The sequence below is a fragment of the Quercus lobata genome, chromosome 6 (genome assembly GCF_001633185.2).
Source record: "Quercus lobata isolate SW786 chromosome 6, ValleyOak3.0 Primary Assembly, whole genome shotgun sequence".
Classification (NCBI taxonomy): Eukaryota; Viridiplantae; Streptophyta; class Magnoliopsida; order Fagales; family Fagaceae; genus Quercus; species Quercus lobata.
The window spans coordinates 3,202,424-3,226,123 of NC_044909.1; the positions used below are offsets into that span (position 1 = coordinate 3,202,424).

The window sequence follows — 23,700 nt, forward strand, 5'->3', positions numbered from 1 at the left end:
AAAAATAAACTGAATAATGAAATAACTTTAATTTTTCATTCTTACCCAAACCCAGGTTAATTGTACCAAAATTGTGATTGAACCATTGACAATTGATGAACTGGTAAATGCATAGATGATTTGTATGGGAAGGCTTATTTCTATTTTGATGTATATGCCTAGTAGACAAGTGTAGTATTTGAAATTGAGTTTGAAACTTTGACGGGTAAATTATTGATTTTTAAAATATAAAAAAAAATTTGAACGAGGAGGACTGAACATTCCACACAATAGATCCACTATTATAAGTGTGGTTCCAATTGTGACTAGCATCACATTTTGTTTGCAATTATTTCAGCATCTATGAGATTTGATCTTCTAGAATTTTTATGGTAACTCTATCATGTAGTTTTTAAAATTCTAACTATTCATGCATTTGGATTTTGTTATGTGATTAACATTTAAATATATTCTAACTACATTATTTCGATATCCATTTAAACTACTATTGATACACTACAAAAAAATTGTCGTCTTCAACAAAAATTTCTAACAAATAATAAGAGCTGCCAAAAAAATAGTTTTGACGGTTGACAACAAATCTCTTCGGTCAAAAATGGTTCATCAAGGATTGTAACATTTATTTCTCAAAAAAAAAGAAAAAGAAAAAAAGATTGTAACATTTCTAATAGAAAAAGAAAAAGTTATGTCGGAATTACATGTACTTTTTGTCGGAATTACATGTACTTTTTGTCGGAAATATGAATTTAAACCACTCATTTAATTATGAAATTAGGATGTAAGAACTCGATTCTCCATACTAGAGCTGTATAGAAAACTATGGTGACTACGCTTAAATCAACTATATAATATGGTCACCGCACTGCTAACTACGGTGAATATGCAAAAACTGAATTGCAACTACAAGTGATGTGTGGTTTGTGGTTTTGATTTCAAAAAACCACAAAAACCACACCACACCTATTAATATATATTTATATATGTAGAGACACGTTTTGCAATCCAAGCCCAAAGTGTGTGGTATATTGGCCAAGTAAGCTCAGTACAATAAATTTGTAGAGAGTAGATTAAAGAACTAGGTCCTAATGAATTTGACAACGGTTAATATGAAATTAGATGACAATCAAGCACAAATAAGAGGTACTGATATAAATGAACTTCTTGTCCAAGGAGGTAATTTTTCATATAAATCAACTAAACAGAGTACAAGTACAATTTTGATTGCTACAGTATTCTTTCTCTATTTTTCCGATCCTCTTCCTCTGAGGTCTCTACTCTCATTTATACAACATCTCTTCCTTTATCTTTACCCTACACGTGGACAGTTGATGGTTTATGCTGATACTTGTCCCATCAGCCTCCTCTAGAAGTCTTTGGGAGTGGTTGTAAGGCTGAAAAAGTACTGTTCAGAGATCACTTTCTCATTAATGCAGCCAGAGAGTTAGCTACAGAATATTCAATGTGATGGTAGCAACTTTCTCTTAGATATTTTTGGGCTCCCATCTTTCTTGTACGTTTATGATGCACGTCACTATTACTAGAGCTTCCTGGAAGGTCACTTTGATCATTAGGATCTATATCTAATCTGTGTTTAGCTTATCCGAGGAGATATTCCTCCTCGGATCACCTTTCCATTTGTATCTTGCTCATTAAGTCCTAAGTTTGAACCATTCATTACCATTCATTCGTCCTCAGACTACTCACGCTCTCGGTCAAGGCTCAAGACCCAATATATGATTTGGGTTCTTAACCCTACAATATATAACATATAAATTATATTAATGTTCACTCTGCTATCTAAATATGGCATTAAATGAGATAATGAGTAATTTTATCATTACATCCCATTTCCGCCAGGTGTAGTTTGATACAATTCTCTCAAATTGATAGGTTGGGAGTTGGAGAGACATTATAAAAGAGAAGTTTAGAGTGGAAAAATATAATTTTCCATTATTTTTGCATTAAAATCCCGCTTATTTTTCCACTGTCAACACTCTATATATCTTATTTATGCAAACAGCAAACTCTAGTTTTAAATAAATGTTCATTTAATTTGTATTTATTTGGATTTGGGATATTGAAATTAGGGTTTCTTCTTAGTGAGTTTTTTTGTGCTGGACTTGTTTGGGTGATCGGTTTTTCTTGTGTAAGATCACCGGTGAGAAAAAACCTAATTCTAACATTTGTATACTAAGAGCTATTATGCAGAGGGTTATAATAAATTTTTTTTTTTTTTAACATATAAAGATATTGGGGATTTTGAAAAGCTTAGATTGTTCGTGGAAGTGGCATTTCGTAAGAAGATGAAAAAAGAAAAACAAAAGAAGGTTCTAGTTTTTGTTGTTATTTTGGTTTGATTTGAATTAGAAGCTCAACTTAAGTCAAGTTTATGCGTTTTGTTCGGTAGGTCAAAAAATAAATAAAAACCCGGTAGGGCACCATTTACTTTGCTCCACTAATCTATCATATGATTATTTTTCTCAGTTGTATATGATACAAAATTTAGATGGGTGTGGTCAATGACACCCCCACCTCCCCGGGCGCCCTTTTTCTACAGCGACAAGCCGACAACATTCAATCAAAGGGGGAGTAATTAATTGTCAATTCTAAACCTATAAGCTTGGTACATTTATGATTACAAAATAGAAGAAAGAATTAGATTCAGGAAAGAATTGTAGTAAGCAGAATGAATGAATCTTCAAGGAAGATAGGACAGCAACATCAGCTGGATGTATGACCTTGGACCAGAAGACCATTGAGAAGTGGGAGTTCTGCATCCCCATTCCCCATAGATACTCTTCTATCATGATGCCGTGCTCTGCAATCAGATGTTTATGGACAGGATTAACAAGTTGAAAATAAAAAATAAATGAAAACGTATTGCTTCACATTTGATAATATAGGCACTAAGTTCTGCAAGTAATACAATGACAGAATAAGTTGTCTATAAGGAAAACAGATGGCTCAGTCAAAGACCAGATTGCTAGTACATGGCCAAAGGATGACTTAAAAATTTAACTTGATTATTGAACCCGTAGGCATGAAAGAAATATAATTTTGACATGTTCAAGATCTGGAAAGAATTCCAAAAGTAAAGCTCTAATCAAAATGGAAGCTTTCACTCCCATTAAAATGTACCATATATTCTACAAAATGAAATGAGTAACATGCAATATTTTATTGAAATAGAGGGTCACGCAGTACACCAAACAGCCAAAGTTGGTTTTCAATTTCCAATTCATGTGTGCAACTAGCCGTCTCTTCATTTGAGATGGACTTCTAATCACCCTTCTCTAATAAAGTAATTGGTCAATAACCAAGACAGAAGAAAATAAATAAATTACCATTAGTCCAATAAATTCAATATATAATTATCAAATAAATAAATAAATTCAACATATAGGGGGTGACTGTAATACACTCATCAAAACAGACAAAAACTGGCATGTAATTACTGTTAAGTTTAAAGGAACATCAAAATCAACATAGGAAGAATTTTTTGCAGAGTAAAAAATCACATGCTGATAGACATCTCTGAATCCTATGTGCTAAGCACCATTAAAGAAAGAGTTACCATTTGAAAATTGATTCTCAAGTCATAAGTCCACAAAAAAGTACTAGACTGGCTCTACAGATTAAGTTCAGATTCTCCATCGCAGAGTATCAAAGTTGGTATATCTAAGCAAAGCATTATAGAGACCTTACACTGGTCGATTGGAGCTCCACTGTAGCTGATTCCTCATTATCCTGTGATGAAAACCATCAAATGTCGATTACTATATAGTCTATACAATCTCAATATATAGAAAGGTTAAGGACAGTAGCAATACCTCAATCAACAAATCCCTCCGGGTTATCAGACCAATCACACGAGATGGACGAGGGACAACAAATATATGTCTCAAACCTAGTTGGCGGAAAAGATTATATACCTGTACAAGCAAGAAGATGCAATGTTTATTTGACAAGATTAGAGACAGACAGACAGACAGGACACATGCATACAAACATAATCCTACATGTAAAGACATATTATCACCTTTGTCAGAGACATATCTTCAGGGACAATGTATGGAGATGGATTCAAAAATGGGGCAAGATCTATGTACATTTCCAAGTCATCAGGACTAAGATGTATATCATCCAAAGTTAATCCTTTACTGGAAACAGGTTTGACAAATTCACTCGGAGTGTGCCTGGAGTTTAGAGGAACAATCAAAATCTTATAGAGAAGTGAAGATAAGGCAAGACTTAACTGTAGTATGAAACTGCCAATTACCTTGTAGGCCTGGATCCAGCTCTTGTATCACTGGGCAAAGGACTGTGCTGGAAATCTACCTTTGACTGAAGAAGTACCAACATATGACTGCATCATGAACCAAATACTAAAAAAGTTATTTTTTTTACACTAATGATCCATTTGTTTTGACATTAACAATTTCTAAAACAAGTCATTTTTTAAAAATAATTTTTGGAAAACTATCTTATTTTCCTATGTTTAATGGGAAATTATTGTGTACTCTGGAAGTATCATAAATGCATACTCCCTCCTTTCACATGAATGGTGGGTCCCACTAATTAAATTCACGGTAGGACCCACCATTCATGTGAGAGGAGGGAGTACGCATTTATAGTACTCCGGAAGTACCTAATAATTTTCCATGTTTAATACCGTCTTTAAAAATGAGATATAGCTGTTTTCAATAGTTTCCATATTGCCTCTTAACTTGCTTTATTTAGTATGGCTTGAGATAGAATTGTTTTTAGGAAAATTTAAGTATAAAACAATCTCTAAAAATATATTATATATTTAATAGGATTTTCCATTGACCAAAGATAGTTTTTTCCTTTGACATTTTTATTTTGACACGAAATACAGGAAAATGCAGAAAACTATCTTCACAAAATGTTTTCCACTGAAACAAATGGAGTGCAAATACATGCTTCTGCTTTTAATAAATGATATCATACATACAGAAAGAAAACCAACTCAATATGCTATACCTGCGAAGCATAAGTCCGATGACAAGCGTTTCCCCATTTCTTGTGTGATCAATCACCTGGGTAGGTTGAAGTATGATAAAGTACTTAAGAAATGGGCTAGAACACCATTAAAATTAGAATTAAAAGCAAAGTAGAGTTAAGCTTACAGGAAAACCATTATGTTTGTTGCTCTGCAAAATAGAAACTACATCTGCAACCTTAACAACACGAGGGAAGGAGACCACCTTCAAAGTTGGGAAAGAAAGTGCTTAGTGAATTTATGATGGCATGCACAATGCAAGTAGAAGAAGAAAAAAAAAAAAAACAATATAATGCACCCAAAGCCAAATAGCAGGAAAAAGAAATATATCCACCACCATATTATATATGCATGTTCATCAGAAGGTACACCTCTTGATTTGAAAAGATAATGAGCATAACATTTGATATTGGAGGTGCTATTTTCCCCCTATTTTTTGTTATTAGTTTCCAAATTTTTTAATAGTTTCTAAATTTTCCTTTTCAGTATGGAGAGAAATCATTTGCAATCTTTTACCAAAAGCTTCTCCATTTTTTGTCTTCCTATTCTATTGTACTAATATGATTATATTATAGCACAACAGCAAATGCAAATCTTCCACAAATAAGACCATTTTATCTTTCTTTCTTTTTTCTTTTTTTCTTTTTTTTCTTTTTTCATTAATTGAAAGCCAGCAGGGTTTTCTTCCTCTGAAAGCCTCAGTCAAATTATGTGAACCATGACCCTAGGTTCTGCATGGCCTATTTCAGGTAGGCATATTCCAATTTACTTAGGCCAAAATACCAATCAAAAAAATTAGTTGGGCCAGAATACAATAATTTTTTACACCTATACACATTACATGTGTCAACATCCTAACGTCTACATTTATGAAGGCTGCTGTTGGGAAAACTCATGTCTGTCTTGACACTAGACATATCCTCATTCAAAATCAATAATTAATGGAAAATTTGAAATTATAAGTGACATTCACCCTTTGTCCACAGGCCTCTTTAGCTGCCATTTTACGCATCTGGTACTTAGGTCTAGATTCCAGTAATGGAATGCCCCTCAGTTGTGCTTGTTCCTCATATAGGCCTTCATTAAAAGCATCACCAACAGCCTGCCATGGGAAAAGACTAAGTACATTTCATAACACAACTATTAGTAAAATGACAAACCCTAAAAACAATACCTTTGAAATTAGAAGAACAAGCATGATCAGAGGTAAAAGTTTCAAGTTATTTGTGATCTCAACCATAATGACACAAAGAGAGACTGTCATCCGCATTGAACCTCCGAGAAAAGAAGCAGCTCCCAGTAGAGCATATCTAAAAAGTCCAAGAAAAAGCACATCAGGAACAAGAATGAAGGCAGCATGTAGCAAATTGTATATGCTGGCAATCTAACGGAAAACAGTCTTAAGCAAAGCACGTGATCATGAAAATAGAAGCAGCGATAGAAAAGGTTCATATGGAGGTAATAGCAGCATATGTATTGACTATAACACGGAGAAACAGAAAAGAGGGCACATAATTGTGTGTTACATAGAAATGTTTTTTCATATAGGTAAAGACAAAATGTCATTAAAAAGGGACTGCTACATGTAAAAAGAACATGCAGCAGTCAGAAGAGTACATCAAATAATAAAGAAGAAAAGAAAAGGACAAAAAAACTATATAAAAGAAATAAGGGAGTCTATAAACATCGGATGGAATCACTAGATATGAGTCCCCAATCCCGAGACCAATCAAATAAAGTCCCTGTGAAAGACGCTAGGAGATGCCCCTGGCCACTTCATATCCTCAAATGTGCACCTATTCCAGTCCCTCCAAATACACCCATCAAACATCTCAAGAAGCACCCAAGCAACCCCAAAAGATCTAAAAACAAAGCTCCACAACTGATGCGCCACCCCACAATGGATTAGAAGATGGTTAACAAATTCCCCATCACATCGGCACATGCAGCACCAATCCACAATGGAATAACTGCTTTTCCTCAAATTGTCTGCAGTGAGGATCTTCCCCAAAGCCGTTGTCCAAACAAAGAAAGAAACTCTTTTGGGGGCCTTGACCCCGAAAATAGCTTTCCAAGGAAAGACAATAGAAGAAGGCCACCTCAACACACTATAGAAAGACCAAATCTCAAAATCCCCATTCTTCCTTAGCTTCCACCTCATCTGGTCCCCACCCTAACTAAGTGGAATATTAGACTTCAAAATATGAGTAAAAGCCGCCACCAAATCTATTTCCCAATCATTAAATTACAATGGAACCGCAAAAAGGAATACAAAAATCAGATATAGCATTTTCTAACTAATTGTTGGCAGAGCCGCACAAGTACATAGTATTAACAGGGAGACCTATTTTCCGGAGCTTCAGGGAAGTTTTCCATGGTTAAACTAGCATTTATAAAATTCAGACAGTGGATAGAGCTTCTGTTCATTAGATCTTTAAACACAAAATGTTGGTCAAACCTACATATACAAGTGTAATGCCTAAAGTTATGGCTTTCAATTGAAGAACTGGAAATTTTCAACAAAGAAGAAATAAATAACCAATTTAAGGCCCTCATCCACTCATAGACCAATCTCAAGAAAGAAGAATTCTGAAGCTCGAGTCGCAAAAAATATGAATCTGATATAAAAATTCCACAGGATGAAATGATCATGATACTCACGTTCCCTCTTCGATGTTGAGCTTCTTGTAAAAGTTAACAACAAACATGCCAACTAGACGTCCATAAGTTGATCCTATCATTATTCCGGGAACAAATTGACCAGCTGGGACTGCAGTACCAAATGTCACCACAGCTAGGGTATAAAACATAACCTGCAGTTCATTAAAAGAAGGAAAAACTTGCATTAAGCATAATTTCAAGCACCAAAACAGCAACAATATCTTTGCACATTATGAGAACTTCAAAAGTTTAATTCAAATGTTAGTTGGAAGTCCTGGCTCAACTGATGTATATGCAAGTATGCAACATAGTTAATCAGAATAAGATGCTGTAAAGTAATTAAGAGAAAACAGTGTAGTGCATAAGCAGTATATCTGTTCAAAAGACTATGCAGTAAGCTAGTAAATGCAGTACCAAAAAGGTCAACAAACTTTGGGCACTGTACTCATGAATTGTTTTTGCACTGAACAAATTCCTTATGGCATCATCCTGTACCAACAAAGACAAATTCCAGTAAACTGAAACCATAGAGGCACCGTGCTAATGTAGCCATGTAAATGAAAGAATAGACTTTCCGAAAATAAAGAAAAACCTGAGTATTGAAGAATATAGTTGCAAGGTCATTGTATTCATTATCCTTACTGCAATAAAACTGAAAATGGAAAAAAATTAAGATAAGAACATGTGAAAGCTACATCAAGACTCCACAACATATATCTTAAGGTTAAAAATTAAAAGTACCCACCAAAAAGACAAGGGTTGACATTCAAAACTTTAAGAAGGAAGAAAAAAAATAAAACAAAAAGTTCTCATTATCTGCAACAACAAATTTCATCATATGAAAGGATCTACAATTAGGTTATAAGAATATTGATTGAAGTAGGGGTTCTATTAAAATAATAAGAGGGAGAAAATCTCTGGTATTACTAAAAAACAGGGAACATGTAACACTTGCACATGCATTTAGAGTCAGCAACGTCACACCATTCATGGTTTAGGGTCCAAATTCTAACCACAAATTTATTTTGATATATAAGTGGGTATAATAATCTATTTTTCTTTTCAAAATCACAAGAACACACAATCTATTCAAGTTTAAGATAACTGAAAAAATTATGATAGTAATTTAGTAAAATAAATGGAGTTTATGTTGGGCATGTGATAGAACTTCAAAATTACATGTCAGATAGATAATCAACTGTAAAAAAAAACCTTAAAAGTAATCCAAAAGGAACAAAAACCAGTATCAGAACTTACATTTACATAATTCCCATACATTCCAGGTGGCCTTGGGCATTCTATACCAGAATCAGGATCCGAATCAGGACATGGACTGCATTTTCTTAAAAGTGGTAATCCAAAGGAAATAAATGAGGTTATCAGGGAGACAAGGCATGCTTCAATAATCTGCAAGGATTTTTTTGTTTTTGTTTTGGGAGAGGTGATGGGTAAGATATAATCATTAGATAACAATAAATATAGGAAGAAAAGAACATAAGCACATAGAACATGTAATTTCCATAATTGTTCCTCAGAACACTACCTTGACTCGGTTCCCTTTCTTGTGTAAATGATTTCGGCGCCAATAACATATATAACGAGTAAGTTGGTTAAACAGGGCTCCTGCCAAAAAGACAAAAATTAAACCAAAAACTTGATGAAGAAAATTTCTATGTAAACCATCTTCGCAAAACTTACCTAGTAGACCTCCAATAACTCCAATAATTGCCATTGGCAGCATCTCCTCAAAAGAGTAGTCCTCTTGAGCACTGAAAATAAGATCACTTAGAAAAAAAGAAAAAGCTCAAGGCAGAGATGAATACAGAAGAGTCAAGTAAGTTTAGATTCTAACCCTGATATATCCCAGATTATGAAGCCACCAGAGCCAAAATGTCCACATTTTCCACTCTTACACCACCCCATTGCAGTACGCACCACAACAGCCACAACAGCAGAAGTAAAGAAGACACGCCACATAAGTTGACTCCTCCACCTTCAATTGTATAATGCAAATCAATTTAAAGGGTCTCCCATATATAAATTTATAAATCTGAAACATTTCTAGAGTTGAATATTTCACAGCATAAAAAGTAGCACATTTCCAAAGAAACTAAAGCTCTTTGAACCATGCATACAAAAATGTGTCAAGAGATATAAATTGATCAAGAAAAGGCACCTTTTTACCCTTCCCAGCATACCCTCTAATCCCAATATTAATTATGCAATCAAGAACAAAATTATCTTACCAAGATGTAACTTCTTCCAATGCAAATAATACACCACCAACTGGAGCTCTAAAAGCAGCAGCAACTCCAGCTGCACACCCACAGGTTACCTTTTCAAAACATTAGACAAATGGAAAATGAGCAAAATTTAGAGGCATACCACCTACATAGTCAGATGACAGGAGCCCAGAGTAGTACATATCTAAGCACACTGACAAATAAGAAAGATTACAAATAAAGTAGCAATTCTTCACATTAACATACAAACTGAAGAGGTTGCAGTACAAGATTATCAGCAGAAAGTACCAGTTTTACAGCAGGATTAGCCTTTTAATTGGACAGAAAAGGTTTCTTATGGACTGTAGATCATCTCCAAGTGAATGAGAAGCACCCAAGTCAGTACCATCTTTTGTAGTTATAATCCATATTAAGAATTAGAATTATCCAACAAAAATACTTCTCTACTCCTAATATAACCCCTTTAACTAAGTAATAACACAAGTGCACACTCCATAGACAAGACCTTGAGAACTATTGTGATTAAAGCATATTATTATGCATGTACAGATTGATATGATGCCCTTGCATGATACAATCATTGATAAAATATTAGCACAAAAATATCTATAAATTGGAAATGAACATAAAACATGTTGAGAACTGTGAACTGGAAAATTTTTCAGATTTATTATATTACACATGGTACATTCCTCTTTCAGCAAACCCAAAAATACAAATACAAATTGTTGTGCCAATATCCTGTGATATCCAGAACACTAAACAAAACTTGCACAGGGCATTAAGATTATTAGTTATGACTGTCACAAAAAGAGATTAAACAAAGCATATTATTCTGTCTAATGGTTTTTTCTACATGTCAAAATCAACAAAGAAATAAATTTATGGTTAGAGGATACTCAGTTGAATTTGGAAAATATGACACATGTGGAGGCTTTAGACTACTAAATAAAAGGCTTAAAGTCACTCACAAGATCACGGCGATCCCGATCACTCTTAAAAACTTGCAACCATCTGGAACTTAGATGATATTTTGTGGATCCACCCTGAATTTCACACAACACAAAAGAAAACTTTAGTTTGTAAGGCAAACTCTAGAAAGAGGCTACACATACAATGTCAATAAATAAATAAAATGAAGATATGGTAATAGCTAGGATTTTCTTTCCTCCAACTCTGGGAGCATGTTTGATTATTAGCATTATACATAGAAACTTCAACAAAATACAAGTTACAAAAATCACTAATAAACACCAGAACAGATCTTCGCATCAAGTTGCATGAAAAAGAATCATAAAAGCAATGAAATAAACTCCACCAAAAATACATTTTGATGCAAGTTATTTTCGTTTATCCATATTGCTAAGCAAACTGTTAAGGACCAGCAATACAGAACTCCCACCATTCAGGCGTATCAAGAACCAATCTTAGATTATGTCATAGAACTAAAAACAATACATGGTTGTATAGTAAAACAAATGTCTTTTGAGTACAGATTTACAAAATCACACGGGGCAGCTCTTATTAAACCAACCTAGATTCATGATGGCAGTGCCATGTTCAAATAAGAAGAACAGTAAGACAAAACATTCATGTTAAATAAAATATTGACACACCTCAAGCAAGCCAGACGAGGGATGTCAAAGAAAAAGGATCAAGATATATAAGTACCAAACTAATATATTTGACCTCCCTTAATACAGAATCAAGTGGCTGTGGTTGCGCAAAAATCATTAGTAGGAAATGGACTTGAAACTTGTATTGGAGAATAAAATGAATCATGATCAAAAGAAATCAAAACTTTTCTCCGTTAATAATATTTAGCTTCCTTGTGAAGTAATAGTCCCTCATCACATAGTGCCATGTCTAATATCTGATTTTATAATATTGCACGTTAGAAATAATCAGTTATTGTCTTGGAGCAGGGACACTTGGGAACATGACTTTAATGACCTTCTCACCATGAAAACCACAATGTTTTCTTTTAATTTCAAATTTTTAATTTTTTTCTGTTGAGGCCTTAGAAACCCGTAGTCTTCAAATGGAAAAAAGGGTAATAAAAGACAATGAACTGTAAGGGACTTGTGTTTGGGAAATAAAAGAAGAATAAAACAAAAGCATAGGACGTAGGAATCAGCACTAAAGGTTTGTAGAGATCAGCATCAAGCGAGGGAAAAAAAATTAGATAGAGCCTAGGCATCAACACCTAGGGTTGCTTGGAATCAGCACTAAGTATGATAGAAACCCAGGAATCAGCACCAAGCACTGGAAGAAAACTCCCTACCCAAATTTTACAAATCCATCAACTGTTTCAATAGTGAGATTTAAGCAGTTTAGATAGAGCCCCAAATTACATCAAACATGGAAGCAAATAAAATCATAATAACATTAGATCATATATGGAAATAAAATTCAAATAGCCATCAAATCTCTCTAATAGCTTCAATTAAAATCACACAACATCAATTACAATCAATCATAATTCAAGTCCAACAAATTCAATCAACATTAATGGGCCTTAACAGGTCTAATTTGGTATCTGCAGACCCTGCACTGAAAGAGGGGAGGCGGGATTTGAAAAAATAAAAAATGAATTTATTTAAAACGACCAAAAAAAAAAAAAAAAAAGTTCTGCCCAGTCAGAATATATTTAATTACTAGCAGCATGTGCTTACCTGTCCAAGCAAAGAAGCAATACAAGCACCAGTATGAACAAGAGGACCTTCTTTGCCTAGAGCTAGACCACCTCCCACTGAGCCAATGCTTCCAAATATCTGTAAATTACCAGGAAAAGGACCACAATTAAAACACATATCAAGTGTAAACTAAACAAGTAACTCAGAATGCAAAGACAGACCTTTGTACCTTTCCAATCAAGGTTCTGAAAAGAAGGATACCATGAATATCAATTCCTGTACATTAGATTGACACTTCACTGTCAACATACATGACATTGAGACAGTTGACTGATGAATACATCTCAAAATAGCTAACTGACGGGTCTAGCTCACCATTCAAATAACCCTTGATTTCAGGAATTCCGGACCCAGCTGCTGCTGGTGCAAAATTCGTGACAATATATACAGACGAAAAGACTAGAACTAAGTTGATTAATACGTAAACGAAACACCCGGCCACATATGATTTTTGTATTATAGCAAAAGTCAATGCAAACTTCCAGCCAGCAAAGTTCTCAACAGAAAGATTTATGAAAACGGCAGCTAATCCAGTACCTGAAAAAAAAGTTCAAAAGGAAAAACGATATATATAACATAAACATCGGAAACTAGATTAACTACATGAATCTAACCCTTCGCTCACATCTATAAATACAAAAAGATAAAAACAAAAAATCTGCTTTCGTCTTTGGAGTACAAAACTATATATTATATAGCATCAGATTTCATTTTTGATGAGTAGAACTTTATTTTATAGCATCAATTCTTATCAAAACCCGTGGGAATCTGAAATAAACTGGATTAATGTACGGAACTACATTTTTTTTGGATCATTTATTTTCCAATCCACTAGTTCAAATGCTTCGTTTAAACTAAATACTACCATTTGCAATATTAACAAGCACATTTCCGATCAAAGTATCTTCGATTCTCGATTTCCTTAAGTAAACCGACTATCTATCAATCTATCTACCAAACCTAAAAATTCCATTGTGATGAATAAACCGGCAATAATCGATTTAGTCTAAATAGATTCACAAACTCACTGAATAAAAAAAAAAAAAAAAAAAAAAAAAAAAAAACTAAAGAGATTACCTATGCCAATAAGCAAAGAAAAGAACCACTTCACCATTACATTATATCCAACGTAGAGCTTTCCTCTCTGTGCCTATACATCTCAAAAAGAATCACACAAAATTCAACTCGGAGAAAAACGAATTTTTCAACAATTTCAAGTACAATTTTGTGATCACAGAGAAGAAAACAAAGACCTGCTCTTCCCAATAGGCATAGTTCTCGACGACTTCGTAGTCAAGGCTCTCAACGCTGCTACTCCCATCGCTTCTCTGCACGAGCCCTATGTCTTCTTGCTCGCCTTCCTCGGCGTTCGGTAGCCGCGACCACGCGAGCCTCGCAGTCTCGATCCCATTCTGAAGGTGATTCGATAACATGATATTTTGATCTTGGTTTTACGAAATCGAATTCCAAAACCCTAGAGTTCACCGAAGAAGAATTCAATTTCCCTCCAAAACTCTTCCGATTCGGGAATTCAAGTCCCGTACGGCATTCGAATATTCAGACTCTTGAGCAGATCGGAGACTTTCAAAAACCCGAAAATTTTGCTTATTTAGAGAAGAGGAAGAGCGAATTGAGAGACGGAAATGACCGTTGCGTAAAACGAAGACTGGCTCTCTCTCTCTCGCGCTCAATCTCGGTCTTCCTGGAGTCTGGATGTTGAGTCTATTTCTTTCTTTATTAGGACTTAGGAGTAATGAGAATGACAGTTCGATTTTCTTCGAATGACAGTTCGATTGTCTTTGCAACGAAGGTTGGCCGTAAAGGCATTCATTTTATTTTATTTTTAACATGATCTGAGGTGAGCCATTATGCTCAAATAAGAATAGTATATAAAATAAGTATATAATGTTAATAAGTATATATACTCTTTTTTTTCTTTTTTTTTTTGAGGGGGAATAAGTATATATACTTATTTTCAAATTTATACCATCAAATGACTTAAAAAATCTCAAGTTTATATCTTTCTCAAACAAAAAAAAACAAAAAACAAAAAAATCTCAAGATATATATATATATATATATATGTTGATAAGAGATTAGTGGTTCGATTTTCACCTATATTAAATATTAATTGATATATTGATTTGATGATAAAAAATAATCACCAAAAACGAACATTATAATTTGAAATACTATCGTGTCTATTTTAAAAATAAAACATATAATTAAATAAGTAAACTTTAAAAAAATTTGTTTAAAAATATATTATTACGTTTGAGCTTAGTTAGTTTAATAGTTTAACTAAATTTAGGTATAAACTTGACATAAATAGCTGCATCAGAGGATATAATCAGAAATCGAGTCTCATAAGAATTTGTTCAAGAATATATTGTTATATTTGAGCTTAACTAGTTTAATAGTCAAACTAAATTTAGACATAAGCTTCACTTATTTGCTAAATAAATGGACATAAATAGTTGATACATCAAGGTTAGTGTAGGTTATTGTACTGTTGGTTGCACAAACATGTTAGATGGACGGCTGGATCAGTGTCTGTGATGTAAGATTGGTGACAACTCCGTGGAAAGCACTGACGTGAATTCGCTGGTGGTGGCGGATGACGTGGGCCAAAATTGCAATGGAATTACTGAAAGTTCGTTGTAACCAATAGTTGAGTCGTGGGTTTGAAAGTGCAACTGTTGTTGTGGACTTGAGTTACCTACCACCGTTGACACCGTTTGGTTGGAACTTGGAAGGGAAAATTGGTTTTATTTGTTTGTTTGTTTTTTGTTTTTTTTTTTTTTAATAGCTTAGGAAAAATTCTATGTCCAATGTATGTGCTTTGATGGGACATTTGTTGAGGATTGAGGAACAAATTAAGTGCACCTTCTCTCAAAAGTAAGTGCACCAATGTAAAGGGTGGGTGTGGTTTTTATCCAGTGTCATAGGACACTAGATTTGCGGTAATCATAACATGTGCTTTGATGGGACATTTGTTGACGGTTGAGGAAAAAATTAAGCGCACCTTCTCTCAAAAGTAAGTGCGCTAATGTAAAGGGTGTAGCTTTTGTCCAGTATCCTATGACACTAGATCCACTGCGATCATAACACATGTCTAAAAATGAATACATGTCATGATTACAATGAGTTCAGTATACTAGAGTCACTGAACAAAAGTCACACCTCAATATAAAAATATGCGTCTTTTTTAGATTAAAAGATGGAAAATATCTCATAAAAAAAATGAAAAATAAAAAGAAAAAGTATCTAAAAATATTCCATAGTATTATCTCTTATCCTTGAGATGCATTAAACTCCAAACTTTCAAAAGAGCATTTACATTAGTGGGTGTAGTATAATAAAAAAAAATATGTAAAATTTACACAATTTTGTCTAAAAATGATATACATTAGTCAGTATATAATTCTATAAATTTACAAGTTTGTTTCAGTAACTGTGTAAATTTACACTAACATTATTCATTTTGCATTTAATTTTTTAAATTTCTTTACATATCCCAATGATAAATGAAGAAAATAAATAGTGGTTATTATATGCAAAGAAAGAGAAATAATTTTTAAAAATTAAGGAAATTTTATATTTTAATGAAATGTAATGTAAATAGATAATCTGATGTGGAATATTTTGAAATGTAAATATATAAAATAAAATAAAAGTAAATTCTTATGCTAAAATAGACATAAGTTTTTATACAAATTGACGTGAATACTGTAACGGTGGAATCACCTCTCTCTCTCTCGATGGGCTTTGTTTTGGTTTTACTATTAGAGGACTAATGGTGTAAGGGGAGAGAGGATTTGTTTCTCATTTAAAAGTCTAGGATTTATTGTGTCCCAACTTCCAAGTAAAAATTATGAGTTTTTTTTTTTTTTAATGTAATTTCCCCAAAATAAAAATATGCATTTAATCGCCAACTATTAAAGCTTCAAAATTAATGCCAAGACCGTGAGAGCACAATCAAGCTTTCAAGTTGTATCATGTAAGTATGTAACCATCCTCTCCTCTTCTTTACTTGAGGGAAAAAAAAAAAAAAAAAAAGTAACCTAACATGTATTTATTTATTTTATAGTTTTTTTAATAAATACAATAATATTTCAAATTTATGATGCTCGTTTAATGATGATTGCTCTAAATATGTATTCGGTGCACAACCAAATTCATAACTGAAATGGACTATATCCATCTCTATTGAGAGAATATTCAGTAGTCCATGCCAATACAAAAGGAGACATTTTTTTTTTTTTTTGAGAAACCACCCCATGAAGAGGGGGGAAGAGTCAATAACATTAAGGAAGTTCAGAATAATACACCGATTCACACCCAATTGGGATTTCCTCCATCCAAACTTGGAATGGGGAGAAGTTACATACTGATCTGGCTAAACAGTGGGCCAGCTTGTTCCCTATCCTACGTGTATGACTAAATGTGAGGGATTGGAAAGCCAAAGAAAGAGCCTTAATGTCTTCCAAAATGTGACCGAAGCTTGAAGAGTCCCTGCCACCTGAGGAAAGAGCGTTGATAATTATTTCCGAATCGCCTTCAAGTTGCACTCGATTCAGATTTAGATCTTGAGCCAAGACCAGTGCAGTACGAGCTGCTAACACTTCCACCATCTCTACTGATGTAGGCAGTGGAATAGTTTGTGTACAAGCAGCCATGACAAGACCTCTGTCGTCGCGAATGACACCAGCCAAACCAGCCAAGTTCCTATCACTAAAAGTAGCTCCATCGAAGTTGATTTTCACCCAACCCGACTCCGGAGGAGACCACCTGGAAGCTGAAGCCGGTTTTGGTGGAGGATGAGAGGAAGGTTGGGCAGATTGGAACTCCAATAAGCAGTCTGTAGCCAAGCCTATAATTTTTGCCAACGGAGCCACGCACTCACCAGCCCGCATCTTGTTTCTACGCATCCAGAGCTGGGACAGGACCATGGCAAAAAGATCAAAGTAGTCACAATGGGACTGGCAGCATTGGAATACTTCCAGCAATGAAGAACACCCTTTGGTATAATTCATGAGCCAGGTGAACTTGGAAGACCAAACAGGGGCCAGAGCAGGGCAGGACCAAAGAGCGTGAAAAATATTCTTACTCTTAAGCTTGCAGCCCGAGCAAAGATCATCTGTGATAACTTTCCTTCTCAAAAGATTAGACTTGGATGGCAGCGCATCAGAACCAGCCCTCCAAAGCAGCGTTTTGACACTATTGGGGACGTGTAGGCTCCACACACCCTTCCAAATGCTTCTGGTACTTGACAAATCCGATGAGGAAGGCTCACCATTTAGGGCTTCCTCCATGAGCCACCTGTAACCAAATCTGACAGAGTAAGAACCATCTGGGTTATGCGGCCAAAACAACCTATCCACACTCGGTCTAAGGCTGAGAGGAATAGATAGGATTAGAGCAGCTTCATGGGGCAAGAAAATGTTACGAATTGTTTCCTCCATCCAGCAGCGGAGGTCACTATCAATTAGTACCGATACCGTTGCATCACCGCCAAGGAAGTCCCTAGGAGACACCACCCTTTTGCTATAGGGGTCAGGCAGCCAATTATCATGGTAAATCCGAATCAAGGACCCCGTACCCACTCTCCATTGAACCCCTTTCATGATCACATCTCTACCCTTCAAAATACTCTTCCATGCGAATGAGCCATTGCCTTCTTTTGCATCAAGAATGGACCCGTTAGGGAAGAATTTCGCCTTAAAAAATCTATGGAAGAGAGATGTTTTATTATCAAGCAGCCGCCAAACTTGCTTTGCTAGCATGGCAATGTTGAACCGTTGAAGCTCTTTAAAACCCATACCCCCACGGCTTTTTGGAAGGCACAAGGAGCTCCATTTGGTCCAATGAATCTTCCTTTGATTACCTCTTTGGCCCCACCAAAATTTCCTAATTAGCATCTCAATGTCATTGCAAAGATTGGTCGGGAGCTTGAAGCAGCTCATGGCAAAAGTGGGGATTGCCTGGATCACAGCTTTGAGGAGAATTTCGTGGCTCGCTTGGGATAGAAGCTGTTCTTTCCAGCCTTGGAGCTTAGCCTCGACCCTTTCTTTAATGTAACGTAAACTTGCATTCTTGTTCCTACCAACTAGGGAAGGAAGCCCAAGGTATTTTTCGAATTGCTTGATTTCCTGAACACCCAACGCATCTTTGATTTGATCTGCTATGAGGAGGGGGGTGGATTTGCTGAAAAAAAGGCCCGTTTTACTACGATTCAGCTGCTGCCCCGAAGCCTTTTCATAGCACTCCAACAGACCTTGAAGACTATGGCATTCCACAAGGGAGGCTCTACAAAAGATTACACTATCATCGGCAAAAAATAAGTGGGTCAAACGGGGGCCCTTCTTACAAATAGACACACCCTGGATCTGGTTGGACTCGGCTGCCTGCTGCAGAAGGCTGTGAAGACCCTCAGAGCATATGAGGAATAAATAGGGCGACAGTGGGTCACCCTGCCTAATGCCCCAAGACGGCTGGATGATTGGGGAGGGTTCACCATTGATGAGGATGGAATAACTAACAGTTGTGATGCACTCCATTATAAGGTTAACCCATTTTACGTCAAACCCCATTTTCTTCATAATCGCTTCTAAGTAAGCCCATTCAACCCGGTCATAGGCCTTACTCATGTCCAATTTAAGGGCCATGAAGCCGGATTTACCATACTTATGGTGTTTCATGAAATGAAGGGTTTCAAAGGCCATTAGGATGTTGTCAGTGATGACCCTACCCGCCTGAAAGGCGCTCTGGTTTTCAGAAATTATCGAGGGGAGTACATCACGAAATCTATTGGCAAGGACCTTAGAGACTATTTTGTATACCACATTACAAAGGCTAATCGGCCTAAAGTCAGTGATAAACTCAGGGGATTTAACCTTAGGGATCAGGGTGATATTGGTACTGTTAATTTCTAAAGGAATTTTACAGTTATTAAGGCAATCTAACACGGCAGAACAAATATCCGCATCAATTAAAGACCAGAAAGTTTGATAGAACAGGGGAGGCATACCGTCAGGACCCGGGGCAGAGATAGGTTTCATTTGCTTGATAGCCACCTCCACCTCTTCTCTGAGGAAAGGCCTAAGAAGCAGGGCATTCATCTCCACAGAAACCGAAGGATTAACAGTATCCAAGACCCCTGAAAAATCCAAAGACTGAGATGATGTGAATAGGGATTGGTAGTAGTCACAAGCAATCTTTTTAATCATACTATCCTCAGTGCACCACAAATTGGATGAGTCTCTCAAACCAGAAATTCTATTTCTACGGAATCTGTGAGAGGCCTTACTGTGAAAATAACTTGTGTTCCGGTCTCCACATTTGAGGAAGAGAGCTCTGGACCTTTGCTGCCACATCTGACTTTCCTTGTCCAGGAGATCATTAAGCTCAGTTCTAAGCAGTTTGACTTGTTCATAGCCAATTTTCCCACACGCCGCATCGCATTCCGCTTTGGAGAGGAGCTTGCTTTTCTTTTCCACTTGGTGTTTAACACTGCCAAAAGACTGCTGACTCCAAGCAGTGAGCTTTTCCCCACATAAATGAATTTTCCCAGCAATCTGGAGCATATTTGCACTATTGGAGGTAGTGCCCCACGACCGCACCACCGTGTCACCACAGCCACCCTCCTTTAGCCACATTTTCACAAACTTGAAGGGGCGGTTTGGCCTAGGGAGAATACCCTCCGGTTTGACAAGAATGGCTTTGTGATCGGAGGAATGAGTGCGGAGGTGCTGGACCTTGGAACCCGGGAAGCGGGAGAACCATCCGTTGGATGCAACCGCCCCGTCCAGCCTTTCCAAAACTAATCCACCAGCTCTTTTACCGCGCCAAGTGAATTTCTCCCCAACATAGCCAAGGTCCATGAGCCCACACTCGTCTAAAACATCCCGAAATTCTTTCATTTTACATTCCTGTCTGGGAGCTAGACCGAGCTTTTCATGGGACCAGAGAAGCTCGTTAAAGTCACCGGCGCACATCCAAGGCAGAGAGGAACGGCGGTGAAGGCCTCTCAGCAACGACCAAGTTTCCTGTTTCCTAGCAGACTCGGCGAAGCCATAAATCCCCGTGAACCTCCATTGCTCACCCGGATTCACTCCAACAATAGCGTCGATGTGGTTCGGAGATGACGCTATCACATCAATCGAAACAGAGCTCTTCCAAAGCAAAATCAGACACCCTGTTTTCCTTGCGCTTGGACCAACCCAGCAGTGATCAAACTTCAGATCAACACACAATCGACGGAGCCTAGCATCTTCTGCCCACGTTTCGGCAAGGAACATGGCAGCTGGATCTTGTGCCCGAGTCACCACCTCGAGCTCTCGGAGTGCGCGCAGGTTCCCAAGCCCACGCACGTTCCAGCACAGCCAACTCATCGTCCCCGACGGGGCTGAAGAGCAGCCTCCGCCGATGGTGGAACATTTTCTTCTAGGGCATCGCCGTTGAGGGCTCTGCGTTTGGAAGGGATAGGAGAGGCAAGTGAGCTGAGTGGGGATCGCTTACCTAAGACCACATTAGAGACCGAAGTATCATTTGAGTTCTTGGGCCGTTGGATCCTTAACCATTTCCCTTCGGGCTGGGCTATGCGTTCACTTTGATCCATAGCCATATTCGTTCGGTCATTTAGTGGGATGGGCTTGGCCCGTTGCACTGGAGGGTTTCGTGCATCTGGGCTAGGAGATAAGGATGACTGGGGCGAATGGACATGGGCCGTGGCGGGAAGAATAACATTTGAAGCACTCTCCCCAACAGTGTCCTTTTCAAATCCGTGAATGTCTCTGTCCAGTTCACGAAGTGTCTTCTCAAAGTCAGCCAATTTCGGGGGAACCGGCGCTAAGATCTCCTCAGATTTTTGAAAACCCACATGGTGAGTGGGGGTTGATACTCTGTCAGAGTCTACTCCTTGAATCACGGGATTTTCATTTAATGCTCTCGGGGGAGGGGAGCAGGGTTCCACTGTGGCCGTGTGCACCGTCGCTTGAAGGAAAGGGGGTGGTTCAGTGCCCGGGGAGGCAGGGTTGGCCACCTTCTTCTTCGCAAAAAAACCCGGGACAGAGACCACTTTCTTCCTTACTGAGTTAAATGGGGGAGCTCGGAGCCAAGCACCGAATTGTTGTTCGTCGGAGTTAAGAGTTCCCTCGCTCTCAAGCCATGTTGCACAGTCTCTGTCGTCGTGCGTGAGGCAGCCACACCAGTAGCAGAGGTTGGGGAGCCTCTTATATTTGAAAGAGACCCATTGTTTCTTACCATTTTCCAGAGTAATGAGTCTTCCTCTGCAAAGGGGTTGTGAGATGTCCAGCATCACGCGGACACGTATGAAGCTGCCACCGTCATATTCCATCAAATCATTGGCGGTGAGGATCGCCCCTAGAGGCTGGCAGATTTGTTCTGCAATCGCCTTGTGCCTGAAACGAAGTGGGATGTCATATATTTGGATCCAAAACGGGACCATTTTCAGTTCAGAAGCTTTGAGCGTGGTGTCCTTATCGTATCGGGTAAGCACCATAATGTGCTTGTCAAAACTCCACGACTCCGCGGAAAGTATTCTTTCAACATCATGCTTACTATCAAAAGAGAATAGGATGAGATGGTCGCCGATATTTTTGATCTTGAAGCCTGACTTTGTCCTCCATAACGGGGTGAAGGTATTGGCGATGGTTCTATATTTAACGGGCGTTTGGTTAGAAATCTTGCAACTATACCATGCTCCATGATGGCTTGGTCACTCCTTAGATGTAGACCCTGACCCTCTAGCTCCGAAAGAGAAAGCGAGCTCCCGTGTTTCGTCAGGTCGTCCATGCCCAGAGCAGGGTCCTAAGAACTAACAAGGTGTTTCCCAAGTCCCTAAAAGAACAAAACCACTAGCCTGACAGTAACCGTGTTACCACCAGGGACACACTCACCTTCCGGGGAAGGGACGACAGTGCTACGCTCTGGGGAGGCTTTCCTAGAGAGAAAAGTCACACAGAAGCGAGCAACCTCATACAAACAAAGGAGACATTATTGCAAAACTTGGTCATGGAAGCATTATGTCACATCATCCTAGTGAATTAAATCATGTTAACACCGTTAGCCTCTCAAGCAAAATCAAAGTTAATCTTTGAATTGGCAGGTTAACATCATTAATTTATCAAGCAAATTCAAATTTAATTCTGAATTGGCAAATAAGCTGATGGGAAAAAATTTCAAATGTCAACAGGTTTATTTATATATGTTTTATATAAGTAAAATAACTACATCAAATGTATACAAACTATTCAAAAAAAATTTCTTTTGGTATTTTAAATGTGCATATATTTGTGTATGTTGATTACTGAGATATGGGGGAGTTTTTTTTTTTGATAGTTCAAAGATGGGGGATTTGAAACTTAGATGTTTCCATTAGAAATACTAGAAGATATCAACAAATTGAACTACAAGATTTTTTACTAGAATTTCAATTGTGTTTTATGTCACACATTCAATATCTATTAATTTCCTTTGTTTTTATACTTATTTTCTTTTGAGGTCCATTTTTTATGATTGATACGAAACAAAATTAATATTTTTTGGATTGTGGTTAGGACTTAGGAGCCTGAAATTAATGCAAAAGAATTTATCTCAAAGTTAGATGCAACACAAGGAAGTGTTAACCAAACTGAAGGCAGCTTGGCAATAAAAGATTTGGGGATAATTACAGAGGTTATACAAAGTATACAGAAAAGAAAAAGGCATTATGCAGAAGAAATATGCACAGAGAAGAGTTTGTACAGAAAATGAGTACCTCTCATTCATTACCCTTGAATTTACAACTGAGTTTGTATCTTATATATACAAGGTGAGCATTATCCATTTCACAAACTCAGAATCAACATTAGAGTATCAGCTCTTGATGGATTAGTACCCATCCTATTCCCTCAAAAAAGCAAAAGCATATGCTCCCTGTGCATTCATTCTGCCATGTGGCCCATGTTGTAGTTGCTCTGCATTACTAATGGTAAACAAGTGCTAGTGGTAGTTGACTTTGAATATGTGTTAGTGCATTACAAAAGCACGTCTCTTCAGGAATATGTGATCACTC

At 37.0% G+C, this 23,700-nt stretch overlaps 2 protein-coding genes across 3 annotated transcripts; both read right to left on the reverse strand.

Annotated features, from left to right (window-relative positions):
* Window positions 1-2,642: 2,642 nt before the first annotated feature.
* LOC115994760 (chloride channel protein CLC-d) lies at window positions 2,643-14,500 on the reverse strand. 2 transcript variants are annotated; one of them, XM_031119006.1, is made up of 23 exons: window positions 13,877-14,500; window positions 13,701-13,773; window positions 12,939-13,160; window positions 12,793-12,839; window positions 12,603-12,701; window positions 10,899-10,973; window positions 9,931-10,019; window positions 9,537-9,677; window positions 9,383-9,453; window positions 9,228-9,307; window positions 8,942-9,091; window positions 8,277-8,336; window positions 8,099-8,173; window positions 7,685-7,836; window positions 6,198-6,333; window positions 5,997-6,125; window positions 5,151-5,228; window positions 5,005-5,060; window positions 4,280-4,366; window positions 4,040-4,196; window positions 3,831-3,932; window positions 3,701-3,747; window positions 2,643-2,818 (listed from the first exon to the last, which is right to left on the reverse strand). In XM_031119006.1, the coding sequence occupies exons 1-23, from the start codon at window positions 14,054-14,056 to the stop codon at window positions 2,722-2,724; spliced, it is 2,403 nt and encodes an 800-aa protein (XP_030974866.1). In that variant the 5' UTR covers window positions 14,057-14,500; the 3' UTR covers window positions 2,643-2,721. The 2 variants fall into 2 exon arrangements, with proteins under 2 accessions (XP_030974866.1, XP_030974867.1); XM_031119007.1 differs by having other exon boundaries at window positions 3,706-3,747; window positions 13,877-14,473.
* Window positions 14,501-21,012: 6,512 nt separating this feature from the next.
* LOC115994691 lies at window positions 21,013-22,146 on the reverse strand. The gene has a single exon (XM_031118922.1). The coding sequence runs from the start codon at window positions 22,144-22,146 to the stop codon at window positions 21,013-21,015; it is 1,134 nt and encodes a 377-aa protein (XP_030974782.1).
* Window positions 22,147-23,700: the final 1,554 nt, after the last annotated feature.